Raw genomic sequence first — 18,033 nt, 5'->3', positions numbered from 1 at the left:
TTTCTCTGGCTGCCGAGTAGAAAACAGATTTGAGAGAGGAGGTTGGTGTGTATGGCCCTGAGCAGACTAGAAGTGAGTGTAGTCATCGGACAGGTGGTCAGAACAGACACAGTGAGTCACCTGGGGGCCTGGGGCTCACTGGTACCTATAACCCATGACTCAGGAGGTACATAACTCAGAAGGTCTTTAAGTTGTATAAGATTGTGTAAATGTGTAGCTACTTTTTCAGAAGTTGTGATCTATCCAATTTTAGATTTAGTAGGGAGCCTACTGTGGAGTCCACCAGTCATTCTACTTTGGAAGGCATGTAGTATAGACTGTTAAATAGCTTGTAGAATCAATCGAGCAAGCAAAGCTTTCAGAAACGTCCGCCAATGCCACATCACAGAATAGGTCTTTACAAGAGTTGCTACTTTGCCCTCAACAAAAAGCTGAAGAATGAGGAAGCTACTCTCTGTTGCCCCATAGTCCTCTATAATCTCTTGCTAATTTATCAGTAAAATGGGATGTGCAAAATGAATGTGCAGAAAGCTAGCAGCCAAGGCATTAAGACCTCTGCCACAACCACCGCTGAAAAGCATAAAGGCCTCCAAGAGAGTGCCCCAGGATGCTGTAATCTACCTTTCATTGGCAGAACTTTGATCAACCTGGCTGCATAGAGTTTAGCTTTTTAGCTATGCAGTATAGGAAAACTCACTAGAAGGATGTTGGAATGGGCCCCCCTTTTAGGATGCATCACGTGACCTCACTTCACCCTGGTTCTAGACGTTCAACAGGGATTTACATTTCTTTCCCACCCCCCCGATACTAGCTGTGTACTTGTGGGCACTCCCAGAGCTCCAGTAACTTCACTTATCAAATTGGAGGTAATGATATTTATCTTCCAAGGGTTCCTGGGGGAATTAAGTTAAATATGATAACATGTAGAAGGAGCAGCAAGATGCCTAGCACATGGCAGGCATTCAGTAAATGAGACATCAGTCCGTCACTGAACACCATTCACCAACCCTGTAGAGGAAACAGAATCCCTGAAAGTGAAGATAAGCTAGAGCTTACTGCTAGAGAGATTTAATGGGGTGGACAAATGTGTCCCTTGTACCAGGCACACAGACTTTGGAAAGCAGTTTTGTCCCTGGAAGAGTAGGTGGGATATGAGTGTGTGTGTGTGTGTGTGTGTGTGTGTGTGTATGTGAGCACTATTAATTTATTTCTTTCATTTTTAATTTGTTTTTTTTTTTATTTTAAAAATAGTGACTATACATCAACAATGAAAAGACAGGCTCTCGTTGTAGTTCAAGTGTTCTTCCTGAAATATCCTATGCATTTAAGCATATGTGTAATATAAGTTCGTTCTTTGTTCTCCTGCAAAAATTGGGTCATATTTTCTCCCTCCCTCCCTCATTCTCTCTCTCCCTCTTCCTCCTTCCGTCCTTCCCTTCCCCTTCCCTTTTCTTCTTCTTTTTCTTTTTCTTTTTCTTTCCTACCTTGAAGATAATTCATTTTAGTTCATATAGAACCAAACACCTACCGATTATAGCTAGTTTGCATTCTTTTGCTTTATAAAATTTGCTCTAACATCCATTCTTATATATAAGTGATTGTATCTGTATAATAAATTTTTAGAAGTGGAAAGACTGGGTTAAAGTTTAGGTATAGTTTATATCTTAATTAGGTAGTTTATATCACCAAATGGTTCTCAAAACAGTTGTCCCAGGGAACGCTCTTTACCAATCCTATATAAGCTGCATTTGTGCCTGCATGCTTGCCAACAGCGCGTCATCAGACTTTTTGACTTTTGCCCATTAAGATGGGGAAGTTAAGAGGTAAATACTAGAGTACACCAAGAGGAATTCTGACCAAGGGATAGAGAGGTAAGGGATCAATTGCAAGATAGGAGGTGAGAGAAAATAGGACTTAAATATAAATTTAGAAGGGAAACCAGTAATCTGACTTGACCAGACAGTGCACCTGTTCCTACAACCTCCAGTCCTTATAACCACCTTTACCCATAAACATTTTTATCTGCCATTTGACTCTGATGCGCAGTCTCTGTCCACTGTACCTCCTGTGTCCTGATCTTACAGTTGAGGAACCAAGACCCAAAATGGTTAAGTGTTGTATCTAACATCCTAAAGTAGTTAAGTCAAGACAAGGGCTCTGTTTTCCAGCTTTGTACCCAGTACGTAAGTCCAGGATTCCAGTCTTTACCAAAGAAGCCACAAAGGATCAGAATAATACCTTCAGGGTCTTGTTTCATCCTTATTTGAGTTTAATAGTTTAGTTGAATTCAGTTATTTCCTATAATCAAAGAGGCTCCATTACAGTTGGGTGGACATGGTCTGAAACTCACGGACATTTTTCATGCTGGTGATAGGTTCTGTATAAAGTTCTTCCTCAAAGATTTTATGCCCCTCTCCAAAAGAACTACTTGTGTTTACCCAAGGAGCACTCTTGACAAAAGCTACATGAGATGAAAGCTCTAAGCTCCTTGGGATTTTAAGATTTTCTTATAAAGGATTACACAGCCCATTGTGAATTCTACCCTTAGTCCTCTGGAATCTTAAATTTGGCCCATAAATCCCTCCTTGAAACCCTCTTGGAGACTGAGACTAGCATCTGTGTCCTCTTCCTCATTGTTTGCTGCTGCTTCAAAGTCCCGGATCTTTTCTGTGCACATCTGAGCAGTTTCCACTTGAGTTAAAAACGTGTGACTTAAGCTTGTCAGATCTAATAATGATTAGAGATGTTCATTTAGAGCATAAAGTCTCAGAGAGGGGGTGACTCTAAAATGGCATAGAGATGGATTGATCATCCTTACTGGAGGGGATGGGATGATGATTGAGAACTGATGGAAAGAAGAGAACTAAAACAATAAACCTTTTACCTGGAAGAATGAAGCTGGGCCAATGACTTTTTTTTTTTAATTTAATTTTTCTTTTTCTTTTTCTTTTTTTTTTAATTAAGAAAGCCAACTTTTGAATTGTCCCAATTGGAAAACATCCTGTTGATGGTCATTCTTTGAGGTCAGAGCCATGGTATTGGGGAAATAGCCCATTTGATGTATTTACACAAAGAGAACAAAACAAAAGTATCAGTGTCAAAGAATGGAATTTGTTAGAATTTGAGGGCTACAGTGATCTTAAAATTAACTAGCCCAATGCCCAGTTTTATAGGAATAGAAAAAGGGACATAGTAAGTATATGGGATTTAGCCAAGAAGCCACTTCTGAACAGTGTCAGCCAGAATGAGGACCGAGCTCTTCTGTCGTCATTTGGTGTACTGTTCAATTTCCATGTATGTGACCCACATCTTATAATCTGCTGAGAGAGTATGATTATCTAGGATTTTGTTTGTTTTCCCGATACTGGACAGTGACTTATTTTCAAAGCTATCCTGAACAGACCTGTTTTCAACTAAAGGGAGGGCAGCACAGATGAGAATATGAATTTGTCAAAGAAGTGGTTGAGATAAAGTGGATCAAACTATTTGTATAGGGGATGCTTCATTGATAGGTAAGATATGTGATCTTTGTCTTGTAGACACTGCCCTCCCACTTTTAGTTTTGCAGTAAATGAATAACTGCCATGTATTTATACTGTCTGCTTAAGTCAAGAAAACAAGCTAAGTAGTGTTTTCTTTGTGAATGACCAACTGCTCAGGACTTGTTTCAAATTGATGATATAAATAATCTAACAAGGTCCTTCATTGTACATTTCTCCAAGCAAACAGAATGCAGTGTGTTTTTATAACCAGATAGCTATTTGGTTTTTTTTTTTCTCTTTCCCACATTTGGATATAAATGGATATAGAATTACTTAAAATGCTGCATATAAATTAAACATTAAAAGGGAGATATGGAGAGGCTAAGCTGTCCCATTATAATCTTTAGTTCTGCAGTCACTGCCTCAAGGACACTCCATTTCATATCACGTGTCTTGCTTTTGAAAAGTGATCACCGAGGTTCAAGTAACATTTGAGCATGGAGGCAGCTGCATAATTTATGGACCTTGTTTTGTTGTGCATCCTCATTTTAATGAAAAACAGGGAAAACAGAAGACTCCCTTTAACTCCCATTCACTCCGTTTTGCGCTTCCCCTCCTGTCTCCACAGATCGGGGCCCTCAAGGACTACTACCACTTCTACCATAGCAGGACGATTAAAAGGTCAGTTCTCTCAAGCAGAGGAACCCACAGTTTCATTTCAATGGAACCAAAGGTAAGAAGAACCAGTTGGGTGGGGACCAAGAGGCATAAGCTTCTGCATTTTTCATTGGTAATATCACACTGGGAACCGATGACCAGCGTGAAGACTCAAATTTCAGGAGCCGTCACATCACCCTGGGGTCCAGCAGCTTGGCTTCCGCTTCAGACAAAAATAGACAATGGCTTGATTTTCACTGAGATGCCAGGATCATGTCCCACCTGGAGAACGGCCCCGGGGTATCATAAATAGGGGTTCTCTTGGTGAAGGGAGGAGTGTGTGGGAGGAGAGATAGTGATTGATTTCAGAAGTACTGAAATAACACAAATACCACACCATCCTACTGATTTGCCTACAGATCTGAGGTTCTAGCTGAACTCCATAGAGGGGTCTCTAACAGAGTCTTTAGGTCAGGGGTCTGGTCACCCCGAGTCCTCACAATGTCAGGTGGGACTGATAGAGCCGTGTCATTGGCAGCCCAAGGACTAGATCGTGTCTGGGATGAGAAGGGCACTGAGCACAGAAGGGATAGAAACTGGCTCCTGCTCTTGAGTTAGGGCTCATCAGGTAACTTTCTTGTACGTTGTCTTTATTCCATGTCCCTTAGGGTTATATGGCCAACATACCCCTGGGATTGCCAAGAAGGAGATATGATACATGCATGATATCCCACTCCATCCTAGAGATGTGGGACAGCTTTAAGCTGGGAGATAGGAAGCTGAAGGGCATTAGGGACCAACAAACCAGTAACTAGCAATTAAAACTCAGGATGAGTTACGCACCTGCCCTTACTAAGTTAGAGGAAAGGCATTGACTCTGAGGGGGATCTGCTTGGCCCCCCGGATATGGCTAGTAAAGTGGGAGAGAAGGCAGCTGTATCAGCCTGCCCCAGTTCCTCTGTGGGCTCTCTGTTGATTATTTATTGATTAGGAAGGGTCCTCCCACCCATTGTGTTTTGGATTTGCCACATGAACTCATTTTCAAATAAATTGTTGAACAAGTCCCTACAAGCAAGCCTAGGAATCTCACCTAGAGATTCCACGAAAATTATATTCGTTATTAAAGCAAAAAGTCCTTATTTGAATTAATATGCAAATCAGGTTTGCAGTTTGGAGTCCTGCCCTCTGTTATGTGCCACGGTTTGCCTTGTTTAATTTGTTTCTGGAATATTATCACAGTGTTCATGATTGTGAAATGGTATCTTGGTGGTTTGAGAAAGCACATTTCTTGTAGGTCCCAATTTTCTATGACCCAATTTTGGGTTATAAGAACATCCCCTAAGACTTACACTCCAGTGGCCTGAGGATTGTATTTTTTTTTCTCCCTTCATCTCTATTCAGAATTGAATGTCTCTGGAAAAGCAATCTGTTGGGATGTTCTTGAATTAGCTAAATTTTTGAAGCGAAGTCACGTTTTTCATCTGCTAAACAACTTTTTTTGAAGCTTTCTTGAACTTTGGTAATTAAAATGATTCCAATTTCATAGCTCATGTGTGTAGTCAGTGTGAATTTGAGAAACCAAGTACTAGCTGGTTTGGGAGGTAAGAACAGAATGTAATGAGGCATTGTGTTCATAATGAAGGGTTTATTGAATATGGAGCTGTTTCAGTCTTCAATGCCATCTTGGGGAATCTTGGTCTTCATTTTTTCTTTGTTTTTTAGAAATATTTATCTATTTATTTGAGAGAGAGAGAGAGAGAGAGAGAGAGAAGAGGGAGGGACAGATACAGAGAATCTTTAAGCAGACTCCGCTGAGTGTGGAGCCCTTCCTGGGGCTTGATCCCCCAACCCATGAGATCGTGCTCTGAGCTGAAATCAAGAGTCAGATGCTTAACCAACTGAGCCACCCAGGCACCCCCCCGGTCATTTTTTTTTTATCTCAGTGCATCAGATAGCTTATCCAGGATCCAACAGAGACCTTGGATGCCGGCACACAGCATACCTGGAATGTATGGCCTTTTTCACCCAGTCCAGGAGAATAGGGCCATTTTAGGATAGCTCTAGGGAACATACTCAGTTACCTTCCTCCTCAATAAAAAAAATACCCCTTGGGAAGAACAATATCTTATTCTTTATTCAGATGCCTCTTGCCCCTCATTCCCACCCAGCTATTTATACAGGAAGGCCATGATCCGACCGACCTTGCAGATGGAGCACCATGATGGGGACTGTCCACAGTTCCTTTCAGATACTTCTTATAGCTCATTCATTCATTAATTGGCCATTCCTTGAGCCTATAGGATATGACAGGCCCTGTGGTAGGCTCTGAGGATCTGGAGCTGCAGTGGTGCCCTAAGGGAGCTCATGGCAAGCTTCCATGGTGGCTTTCAGGGAAACCCAGCACAATCCAGTGTTGGGGATGGGGAAGGGGAAGGAAATGGGATGGAGGTACACTACATTCCTCCTCCTTCTCCAGCTCCCTCCTCGAAAAGCTCAGGCCTAGTTGGGTCACTATTATTATTTTTTAATTTTGAAAAACTTTTTACTTGAAGAAGTCACAGAAATGTTGTGAGGAATCCCTACATAAGCTTCCTGCATTACCCAAATATTTATGTTTTACATTTTACCAGACTCACTTGATCATATTCTATAACGTGTGTATGTACAAATCTTTGTATATAAGTATTTTTCTGAAAATTTGAGAACAAATTATACACATGATGTCCCTTTGAGTATATATTTCACTGGGTATTTACTAAAATGAAAGACATTCTGTTATTATAACCAGAAGTACAAACCATTAACATTCTGGTAGAAATCTGGATATTAACATTGATTTAATATTATTATCCAGTCTACAGATTTCATTCAAGTTTTGCCAGTTGTCTCTTTTCTGGGCCAGGAACACATTTAGTTGTCATTTGTCCCATGTCCCCTTTTGTAGACTGTGTCATACTTCTTTCCCTTTTCTTTTTTTTTTCTCTTTAAACAAGTAGCACTTTTTTCTTTTTAAAGATTTATTTTAGAGAGAGAGAGAGAGAGCACGTACACAGGCACACTTGTGCGCACACACATAAAAGCAGGAGTAGGGGTGGAGGAAGAGGGAGACAGTCCTCAAGCAGACTCCCCATTGAGCATGGAGCCCAGCACACAGCTCCATCCGAGGACCCTGGAATCAGGACCTGAGCCGAAATCAAAAGTTGTGTGCTTAACCTACTGAGCCACCCAGGCACTCCAACAACTAGCACTCTTTTTGAAGATTATAGGCCAGTTATTTTGTAGATTATCCAATATCATGCTTAGTTCAGGTTTAGCAAGACTATCAAAGAAGTGCATCAGATCAGGATGTGCATGATATTGACTTGTTTCGGTACTCATGATTTTAACTTTGGGACCTTGGTGGTGACACATGTGGTATCTGCCAATTTTCTCTATGTTAAAATGACTAGTTTCCCCTTCCTAATGAATAAGTGTTTATGGGGAGATGCTTAGAGACCACGTAAATGTGTATGGGCTGACTCTGTTTCACTCCCAGCAGACCTCATTGGGAGTGTAGAGCTAGTGTCCACATGACATTTGCTTTCTTAGGAAGATCTTCTTTTCCTCTTACTGTTGGATGTGTATGTGGTGGATGGCTTGTGTGCCACAGTGGAGCACATGTGTGATTTGGGTGATGGGACCATAGGAAATAGCTTAGTGGCAAACATTGGTGATGGATCAAAGTTATTTTTGATTGCCATCTTCTTAATAAAGGGCATACTGATCAATTGCAGGGAATACACACACAACGCAGACCCTGGCTTTTACTTGCTATAGTAAATTGCATGTTGTTTTTTTTTTTTTCCTCTGCTTTTGTTTTTATTTAGAAGGTTCTAAAGAAGGAAATGCAAAAATGACCAGGAGGGTTGTAAGAACAAGCTTCCTGGTGCTAAGAAAATGCTGTGGTCAGTTGGGGCACATGAGCTCAGAGAACCAGAATAGCCTGGTCTCCATATGTTAACATTATGTTATGATTAGCTTTTTAAATGACAGAGATTCACAGACTTCTAAGACAGTGTCACTAGTACCGTAATAACAGTTTTGCAGAAAATGTTGGTACCGTATTACAGCGGTTGGACCAGTGAGTCTTACAATATCCTTATCCATACCTTTCTTTTTGACTGACTAGCTTTTCTGAAAGAGATCTAAGCTAAATTTTAAAAACAACAGTTTTGAGTTAACATTCTCAGAAGCCTCTCATTAATCTGTTTAGAAATCTTTGCCAGCCCTGCAGCATTTGGTCAAGGAGGCTGTCATTTGTAGAAAGCTTTGGAATGGAAGTTCTTTTTTTTTTTTTTTTTTCTCAAAGATCTATTTATTTATTTGAGTGAGGGTGGGAGAGAGAGAGAGAGAGAGAGAGTGTGTGTGTGTGAGCAGGGGTGGGGACAGAGGGGAGAGAGAGAATCTCAGGCCGACTCCCCACTGAGTGTGGAGCTGGATGGGGACCTTGATCTCAACAGCTTGATATCACAACAACCTGAGCTGAAATCAAGATTTGGATGCCTGACTGACTGGGCCACCCAGGCGCCCCAAAATGGAAATTCCTTATAGCTTTTGTGTTGCCCACACAGACACAGGCTTGGGTGGAGGTCAGATTTTTCATTCTCCTCCTCCTTACCCAGAAGAGAAAAACCAGAATCCTAAATTTCCTATTAGAGTAGATATTTAAAAATTAAAACAAAACCAACCAACCAACCAAACAAAACCCTTGCCATTAAGTTAGGTTCTCATGTCCTGTCCATGTGTAACATACAAATACAGCTCCTTTTACCCATTAGATTTTATCTCGAATGTTCCAGCCTTTCCATTTATTTATTTTTGTATATATTTTTTATTGGAGTTCGATTTGCCAACATAGAGTATAACACCCAGTGCTCATCCCGTCAAGTGCCCCACTCAGTGCCTGTCACCCAGTCATCCCATCCCCCCACCCACCTCCCTTTCCACCACTCCTTTTTCAACTCCCCTAGTTAGGAGTCTCTCATGTTTTGTCACCCTCTCTGATTTTTCCCTCTCATTTTCTCTCCTTTCCCCTATAATCCCTTTCACTATTTTTTATATTCCCCAAATGAATGAAACCATATAATATTTGTCCCTTTCCGATTGACTTACTTCACTCAGCATAATACCCTCCAGTTCCATTCACGTTGAAGCAAATGGTGGGTATTCGTCATTTCTAATGGCTGAGTAATATTCCATTGTTTTTATTTTTTCCAGTACTCCTTCTGAGTTCAAGTCTGTTTATAGGTCGGTTTTTTTCCAAATCTAGGATAGAATCACCCTCTGCCATGGAATAAGGAATAGATGCCTCTCCTGTCTGGTTTTCTCCTAAAGCTCATGTGTATCAAGCTGCCCCATCACATGGATGTGTGACACTATATATCTCATCTCATTATGGAAAAACTATTCGTATGATATTATTTACTGCAGAATCATAGAATCCTTAGATGGAGACTTATCTTTTTGCTCTCCAGTGCTGGCATGCTTTCCAGCATACCCTAAGAGGGTGGTGGGTTTTTTTGTTTTGTTTTTTGTTTGTTTTTAGATCTATAAGCATGCCCAGTGACAGAGTTCAATACTGGATAAAGCAAACATTTCTATAATGAAGAGATTCAGCTTGTGGAGTTCTAATCTGCTGCCTGTTATGTCTACCCATTGAATCTATTTTTTCCCTTCCAGATTTATACATAACGGCTCTTTAAATACTTAAAGCCCCTTGCTTATTCTCTAGGAGCAGCAATTGTTCCTCTATAAATGTGGCCCAGAATGAAGTGCAAGCTTATATTGCTCCCAGAGATATTGCCCATTTGTTACGTTTATCCATAAGCCATTTCCTCTGAAGAGACTTTTCAAACAGAGCATTCAAGTATTGAACAGTGACAAATAAAGGGGTACAAGGAAAGGAAGGAAGAGAAAAATGGAAGTGCTTGGATGTAGTTAGCAAGATGAGTGGGAGATAAGCCCTGGGAAAGACGACAGGAAAGCTCAGTGTCCTTACCAACCCAGGGTGGTATCTCTTGTGCCCAGAATTTGATTTTTCAGATGACTGGCATTTACTCTTTCTGCCTTAAAAGTGAGTGACCTACGATCATGGAATGGAGTAGGTGTACGGAGGTATCTCCCTCTGCCTAGCAGCCATGTTCTCAAAGAACTGTGCAAATCCTGTTGATTTTGGTCAAACTTACCCTCCACCCATGGGTTCATTTTGTAATTTTGGAATATTTTTTTCTTCACTTCTGATTAATCTTGAGTTGGTCCATGGGGACACCAGCACCTTCATTCCCTCTCTCTCTTAGCTCTGAGACCAAACAGTTAGTTGTCCACATGCACCTGACCTACCCGCAGACCCTTGGAAGGGAAGAAGCCTGATTTAGTGGGAGATATATGCTCAGAAGTGTCTGAACTCCCTCTCACCTGGCTCCCAGGCATGAGTCGCAGCCCCGCCTTTTTGCTGAGAAGATTCCATTCGGCTTGATGTGGCTGTGGTATTGGTTTCACCTGAGTTCAGGTGCTTCCTGTTCAGGCCATGCTCCATTTCCGCTTGCCCCACCTGCCCTCATTCCAGCTGCTGCTCCTGTGAACTGTTTTCTTTGGCAGTTAATTTTCTGCTCTTTGCTTTTAAATGTGGTAATAACTTAATGGTTTGAATTTTCTTGGGAGAAGCACAGTTTTGTAATATAATGTCCCTGGGTGGGTGCTCATCCAGCCGTGTGGGATGATCCTGAACATGTTGAGGTGGGATGACAGTAGTGGTGTCCTCTCAGGCAGTTACCTGAGTCCTTGTGTCCTTAGCTATGTCATAACCATGATCAGTACGCACATGCCTCTCAGCATCTCACCAGTGAATGACAGTCACCAAGTATCCTGAGAATGAATTCTTCTGAAAGCAGCATAGGCTTGCCTCTGACAATGTACAGGGAGGACATGGACTTGGCTGTCCAGGGGCATAGCGGAGGCCATCATGTTCCAGACTACCTTCTTCGCCACCTTCTCAGCTGTGAAATGCAACCATTATAGCAAAATCCTGTCTGGTTTTGGTAGCATCTCTGTGTCTTAAAAACCCTACTAGAATGCATATATTCTTTTTTTTTTAAGGTTTTATTTATTTGAGAGAGACAGAGAGAGCACCAGTGGGTTGAGGGGCAGATGGAGAGGGAGAAGCAGCTGCGGGGCTCGATCCCAGGACCCTGGGATCACGACCCTAGTTGAAGGCAGATGCTTAACTGACTGAGCCACCCAGGCACTCCTAGAATGTATATATCCTAGGCAGAAGCATTTCAGCCACAAGTTTGCAACCTTTGATACATTTATGGTGGCAGGACGGCTGGATGTATGAGAAAGACAGAAGGAGGTATGTGAATGCAGATCCCACTGTCTTCCCCACCGCCCCTTCTTTCCTGTCTCACGTCCAGGTCTTTCAGATGTCTGGATGGTCAGAAACCAGAGAGTCAGATTGTATGCTGCAGGGTTGTCTGATGGGAAGGTTTCAGTCATGACTCAAATCCCTTATAGGCAGGAGTGAATTTAAAAAAATAAAATTCTCAGCTACTTTGGAAAGGTTGCCAAATCTTTATTAGAGAGCACTTGGCAGTATTTCATTTTCAAAGGTTATAAACTCGCATGCCTACAACGGGAGTGCAGATAACAAGAATGAGTGAGATGGGCCAGATATAAAATAATTGGGCAAACAGCAAAGTGGAGAACCCTTGCTGTGTGTAGGGGAGCAGCTGCCACTCTGCTGCAGCCACTTGTCATGTGGGCAAGCCGGCTCGGTTCTGCCAATTCCAAAGAACCGGCAAGTCTGAATGTCTGCATGACATTTCCTGATTTTAAATGTTGGCAGATAATTGGAAAGTTTTAAAACATTGGTGTGGGCCAAAGAAAATGTGGCCAAGAGGCATCCCAGTTTGTGACCCCTTGAGCTGTGTCTGGAGAAAGGGAAGGAGGCGTGAAAGATTCCAGCACTTCCATAACTTTCCTTGGGTCTTATCCTCACCCGAACACCAGCATTTGTTCTGGTTGGTCATGCTCCTCCGAGTGGCTCAAATGTGATTTTTCTCTGTGCCTTTGTCTCCAGATTGAAATACGAGTATCTTTTGGGCATAAACAATAGGTGCAGGTCACTTGAGTTCTGTAGCAAAGGCTCAAGCTGCTGAGGACAGGATAGAGGGCTCGTTCTAGTTTCACTTGTGCTTTGCCCACTTTCCTGCTGATACCTGTAACTGTACTGGGAGAAACAGTCTTAAAAGGAAATAAAGGTCAGAGGAAACTGGGTAAGTCAGAGAAAAGAACAAATGGCAAATGAAGTGATGGCCATGTGAAAATAAGAAAAGAGAATTGATGGGGGCAGAGTAGGGTAGCTACGGATTTTGCATAAGTCACTTCAGCCACTTGAAGGAAGGGTACAAAATGTAAAATCTGTATTTATTTTCTTAGTTTATGTAGGATTTCTAGGGTGTCAGATTCCAAAAAAGCAGATGCTGTATCTAGAAAATGTAGGGTGGTAATATTCTAGATAGGTCTTCTTAGTTCGAGTCGTTTGTTGATAGAATACCATGGTCTGGGTGGCTTATAAACGACAGAAATTTATTTCTTGTTGTCCTGGGGGCTGGGAAGTCCAAGATCAAGGTGCTGGTCAACTTGGTGTCTGGTAAGAGCTCACTTCCTAGCTCCTAGACAGCTGTCCTCCTGTTGTGTCCTCACGTGGCAGAAGGGGCAAGGGCGATCTCTGGGGCCTCCATTATAAGGGCACTAACTCCATTCATGTGTGCTCCTCCCTCATGACCTGTTCACCTCACAAAGGCCCCACCTCCTACTACCATCCCATTGGATATTAGAGGTTTAACATCTGAATTTGGGGGGGAGCACAAATGTTTAGTCTATAACAGGTCTTAAGAAGGGAATTTTATAGCCATAGGGCAGGTGAGGGAGAAATAAATAAGCAAACAATGAACAAAACCCAGTAACCAGCAACAAAAGTCAAAGCCATTTTCATTGTCTGGCTTTGAAGAGATACCATACCAATCTGTGTTATTTATTTTAATGAATGCAAGAGTAAAATAAGAAATCCAATTAGAATATCACCATTGAAAAGGCCTGATTTGTTAATAAGCGGCTTGTACATTTTGTTGATTTGTGCTCAGTTCCACCAAATGTCAATCAATTCTTATAACATAAGAGGAGGAATTATGGAGTCACAGAAAGAATCTCTGAGTTTTGGTTCCAGCTCTGATCTCTGTAGGGTGATCCCTTAACTCCTTTGTCTGACTCTCCCCCACAGTGGAAGATTGATCCTTGTTAGCACATGTACACCAACGGTACACTTGAGAAGTGTACTGTCCTACACAATAGAATGAACTGTACGTGCAAGAAAAGATCAAAAGCACAGAGTAAACAAAGTAGTAAGTTGCCAATAAAATGGTGTTCTACGTCTATACAGACTGATAAGGAAAGTTCTTCAAAATAAGCGATATAGAAAGAGCATATACGACATGTTCTCGTTTATGTTTTAGGTTCAAATGACAAAAAAAGGACTTGTGTCCTAGTGTATGTAATTCCATGCAGGGTAGTTTTGGAAGGATACAAACACCTGAAAATGACTCTTGATAGGTACCTTCCACGCCGTGTGATATGTTTTTTTAAGTATTATAATGCAGCTGCTTTTGTTGACATCAGCAACGCTTTGATATCTCAAGGCCTGTGGGTATATCTTCATCCTCGTCTGATGCTACCTTGCCTTTGACATAGTGATCAATCATTTGCTCCTTCCTGAAAAGTGACTCAGTTTCTTGAGACTACATTCTTTCTGTTTTTTTCTTGCCTACTCTTGTCATTGATGGCACCCCCTCTACTTCACATATCAATTTTGGAAACCCAGGGCTCACCTTTATGCTGGCGTCTTTGCTTCAGATTTATACCTCTTCCTGTCATCTACCTGACAATTCAAATTAGATGTCTAGTAAGCATCTAAAACAAAGTATGACACATAATACATTTATTAATTGATTGAGAGTTTTAAATTATTTATTCATGAGAGACACAGAGAGAGAGAGACAGAAACAGAGACATAGGCAGAGGAGAAGTAGGCTCCCTGTAGGGAGCCCGATGCGGTACTCAATACCAGGACCCCAGGATCACAACCTGAGCCAAAGGCAGATGCTCAACTACTGGGCCACCCAGGTGTCCCATGACATATATGATATTTTTAATTCCTATGCATCACCTTTGTCCTCAACCCTTTCCTTCCTAGCAAATCATGTGCCATGATTTATCTAGTTGCTCAAGCCAAAGTAGAGCAGTCTGCAAATCTCCTGCACCACCACTGGTCTTGTTAATCCCACCCATCATCTTTGACCTGGACCATAGCAAATGCCTCTATTTCCACCCTTGTTCTTCTCCATGGTTGTAGTCCACTGAGCATATGCTTTTTAAGATATACAAAGATCAAATGTTTCAATGACTTTCCATTGACTTTGGAATAAAATCCAATTTTTTTTTTTTGTAATGGTCTTCAAAGGCCATCATGATCTGGCCCCTTACTACCTCCTTGAGCTAGTTTTTGAAATGCCCTCTTTTTGCTTATTACATGTAGCTACCTTGGCCTCCCGCCCTCTCAAAACACAACTCTTTCTCTTTTTCCCTTTGCCTGGAATGCATTTCCTTTGGGCTTTGCATGATGGATATCTTCTCATCTTTTACATATCAAAGCAAAGGTCACCCCTTCTTTGAAGAACTTTCCCCAATCCTCCTTCCTAAAGTGGACCCTCAATCTCATCTACCCAGCTACTGTCTAGCCTTGACATGTGACTTTCCTCTTTATTACCTACCTGAATCCAAAACCATATGCTTCTTTATTTGGTTGTTGTTGGTTTTCCCCTTCCAGGATATAAACTCAGTAGAGGCAGGAGCCCCAAACATCTTGTTAATCCTGGTATTTTCTTGACTTGGCATAGTAGAACACATGGAAGACTGTCAGTAGAAAGAATGAATGGATGATATTTTAAAATTAATTTTTATGGAAAATCAATGATGGAGACAATAATAAAACTATCATCTGTAATTTTCTCTTAATTTTGCTAGAATTTAAATCCTCTTATGGTAGCATACACAGTACTGTCTCATTTTGCCACAGACATGGGGGCAACCAGTTGGAGAAACATTCTGTTATCAGACACAATGACCGGGCATGTGATATTTGGATTCTGATCTCAGTTCTACAACTAGCTCAGAGTTGCTATTAGTGCGTCACTCCTCATTGAGCTTATTTCACTTATAAAATCATGGAGCAGATGAACTACTTTCTAATGTTCATTCCGATCCATTAATTACCATCTTGAACCAATGTCACTTGTGATTTTACTGCTAGTCCACATTGCCCACCACATGTGCCCTTTTCATATTCTCTTTCTAGTACATTTCCAGACTTTCTCCTTTTCTCCCTAATACTTGGAGTATTTTTTAACACATTTAGCTCTCCTCCAAGACACTATTTTACCTGAGAGAGCTGATTGTACAATTAGACTTGAGATTAACCTGGTTAGTCTTGAGGTAGGTGTAGATATTAGCGATTCAGCAATGCACATGATAAATGAGGAACAAATAACATCACTTCTTTGTTGTCATAGTACACATCCGTCACTGATACAAGAGTATGAGAATGAAAATGGTAGTTCTTATTACTGTTGTTCATGAATTTCAGAAGAAGGCCATTATCGAATAGCAAAACATTGTGCTTAATACAAGTTCTTCTGAAGGAAAATGGAATATCTTCTGAAATGACAACACAATAGAACAGATTTTTAAAAGCCTAGCCACGCAAATGAGAAATGAGCAATGTTTTCAGAGGGTAGTGATGGGGATGTGGGTAGGAGGTGGGAAATAGAAGCCAAAAATAAAATCAGATTGAATCAAGGGTGGACACGATTAATGAAAATTGTTGGTGGACATGTAGATTCTTTTTTAATCCATTGGCAAAGCTAAGCAAGCATTTCCATATATGAGTTGTAAGGTCCAAGCTGCTATTCCGGGGGAAAAAAAAATAAAAACAACAAATGTAAAAGACCAGCAGAGCGAGCAGTTGAGCAACAAGACTGTATCCTTAGGACAAATTTGCTCGGCCCCAACTCAAGGGCAGCCTTTGCTTTGTTTCAGTAATGTGTCTTAAGATGTAGACATGCTTTTCAGATTTACTCTTTGAACCCATGGGAAACCCCTTTTCAACCCATTGATGCACAGAGAGAAAATGACAAAGTTGGAGATTTCTTGAAGGATCCGGAAAAAATCTGGGCCTCCCTTAATACAGGGAAAACTGAAGCTGCCTAGGAATGAGGTAGCATGAGAGAGATACCAGACTTCACCCATTCGTTAGCTTTCCCCATGGATGATTTTGAGAGCTTATTGTGTATGAGGTGCTGGGCCAGACATCAGAGATAAAACTAAAAAAGTAGATGGAGTCCTTGCCTTCAGGCAGCTTACCATCTAGTAAATCTGGAGTCCAGGCCTGAAGCCAAAATCCAAGTTTTCAGCCTTGGTTTTTATACCCATATGCTGGCAACAGTGTGAAGCTGTTAAAAGCTTTTACTAACTCATATTAAGTTTATATTTATACCTAGGGCTGCCAGAGAAAAGAACAAATTTTAATATGAGCATGACCCAAATATTGCATGGGCCATATTTACACTAAAATAAATTATTTGTTGTTCCTCTGAAATGCAAGTCTCACTGAGTGTCTCATGTTATTATTTAGTCAGTCTGGCAGCCCTAATTTGTACCTGAATCAGCTTGAGATTACAATTAGGAAAAAAAAAAGCCTGGCGATACTAAGGCATGAGTACACATAGTGAGGCGTAGCTAAGGTCAGCGAAGACTGACCAAAATCCCAGTACAGGTAACCTCCAGCTATCTGAAAGTGGAACGTTCCAAAGAACAAAAGGGCATAAAGCCAAGAACTGGTGACCCTTCATTTACATGGAAAAAAAATAGTTGAGCATTTCCAGACCTCGAAAGTAACCCCTCTCAGGCTTTTCTGCTATCTTAGGAAATGTCTTGCTCATAGATGCAGAGAACAAATGGAGATAAAGCACAGATGCTCACAGACACAGTTCAGAGCTGTAGGGGCCAGCTTGAGGCTTAGGTGCTGAGTATAGCTCCCCCCGGCATCCTCCCCACCCCAAAAAAGCTTGGCAGTGCCGTGCCTGTGGCTTGGGTTGCACACCGCCTTTATAGTGGCTCACTGCAAAGTCACTGTAGAGCTCTATTTTTTGCTTTTTTAGACAAAGTGAAAATATGCTTTGGGATTTCTTCCAGTTAGCAAAAACAGGTACTAATGTAGGTCTTTTGCAAAAGCGAAGTGGTATAATGCAAACTTGTGAAAAGCCGGGGATACCTGTATCCCATGGCGATAGTATGTTGGGTCATTTCGATCGGTTTCCCAGCTTATCATAGTATCTGTAATCCAGCCCTTCAGTTCTCCCCCCCACCCCCACCCCACGATGATTGCATCTCTGTTGTTTAGTAGAAAGGCAAACTCTTTCAGTCCCTTGTGAAACACTTCATAAACTATTCTTGATTCCAAGAGACACAGCCAATTTTTTTTTCAGAGATTGAGCTGTGTATAACTGACCCATAAACCTCTGTAATAGAATGTGTGTGTGTGGGGGGGGGTAGAGGGTCGCTGCAGCTCACCTGGGAGCTGCCACCCCAGGGACGTTTTAAATCAAAGCATCAGCCTTCTGATCAGCTCTCAGCTTTTGGATTGTGTGATTGTAAGCAAAGCAACACAATCTGTAGATGTATAGATTGGGGAAATTTCAAAGCAGTGTAGTTGTAGCAGTGCCCCTGCACAGGGGCAAGTTCC

At 41.5% G+C, this 18,033-nt stretch overlaps 1 protein-coding gene across 3 annotated transcripts in view; it reads left to right on the top strand.

Annotated features, from left to right (window-relative positions):
- Positions 1-18,033, top strand: part of PCSK5 (proprotein convertase subtilisin/kexin type 5) — a 457,726-nt gene that overhangs the window by 36,663 nt on the left and 403,030 nt on the right. For all 3 annotated transcript variants that reach the window (XM_038527061.1, XM_038527060.1, XM_038527062.1), the window contains exon 2: positions 4,111-4,215. In XM_038527061.1, coding sequence (XP_038382989.1) covers positions 4,111-4,215 — 105 coding nt within the window. The remainder of the gene's footprint in view (positions 1-4,110; positions 4,216-18,033) is intronic.

Source organism: Canis lupus, chromosome 1 (genome assembly GCF_011100685.1).
Source record: "Canis lupus familiaris isolate Mischka breed German Shepherd chromosome 1, alternate assembly UU_Cfam_GSD_1.0, whole genome shotgun sequence".
In the NCBI taxonomy this organism is placed as follows: Eukaryota; Metazoa; Chordata; class Mammalia; order Carnivora; family Canidae; genus Canis; species Canis lupus.
The sequence above is the reverse complement of the archived record's forward strand: the minus strand, read 5'-3'. Positions and strand labels throughout refer to the sequence as shown.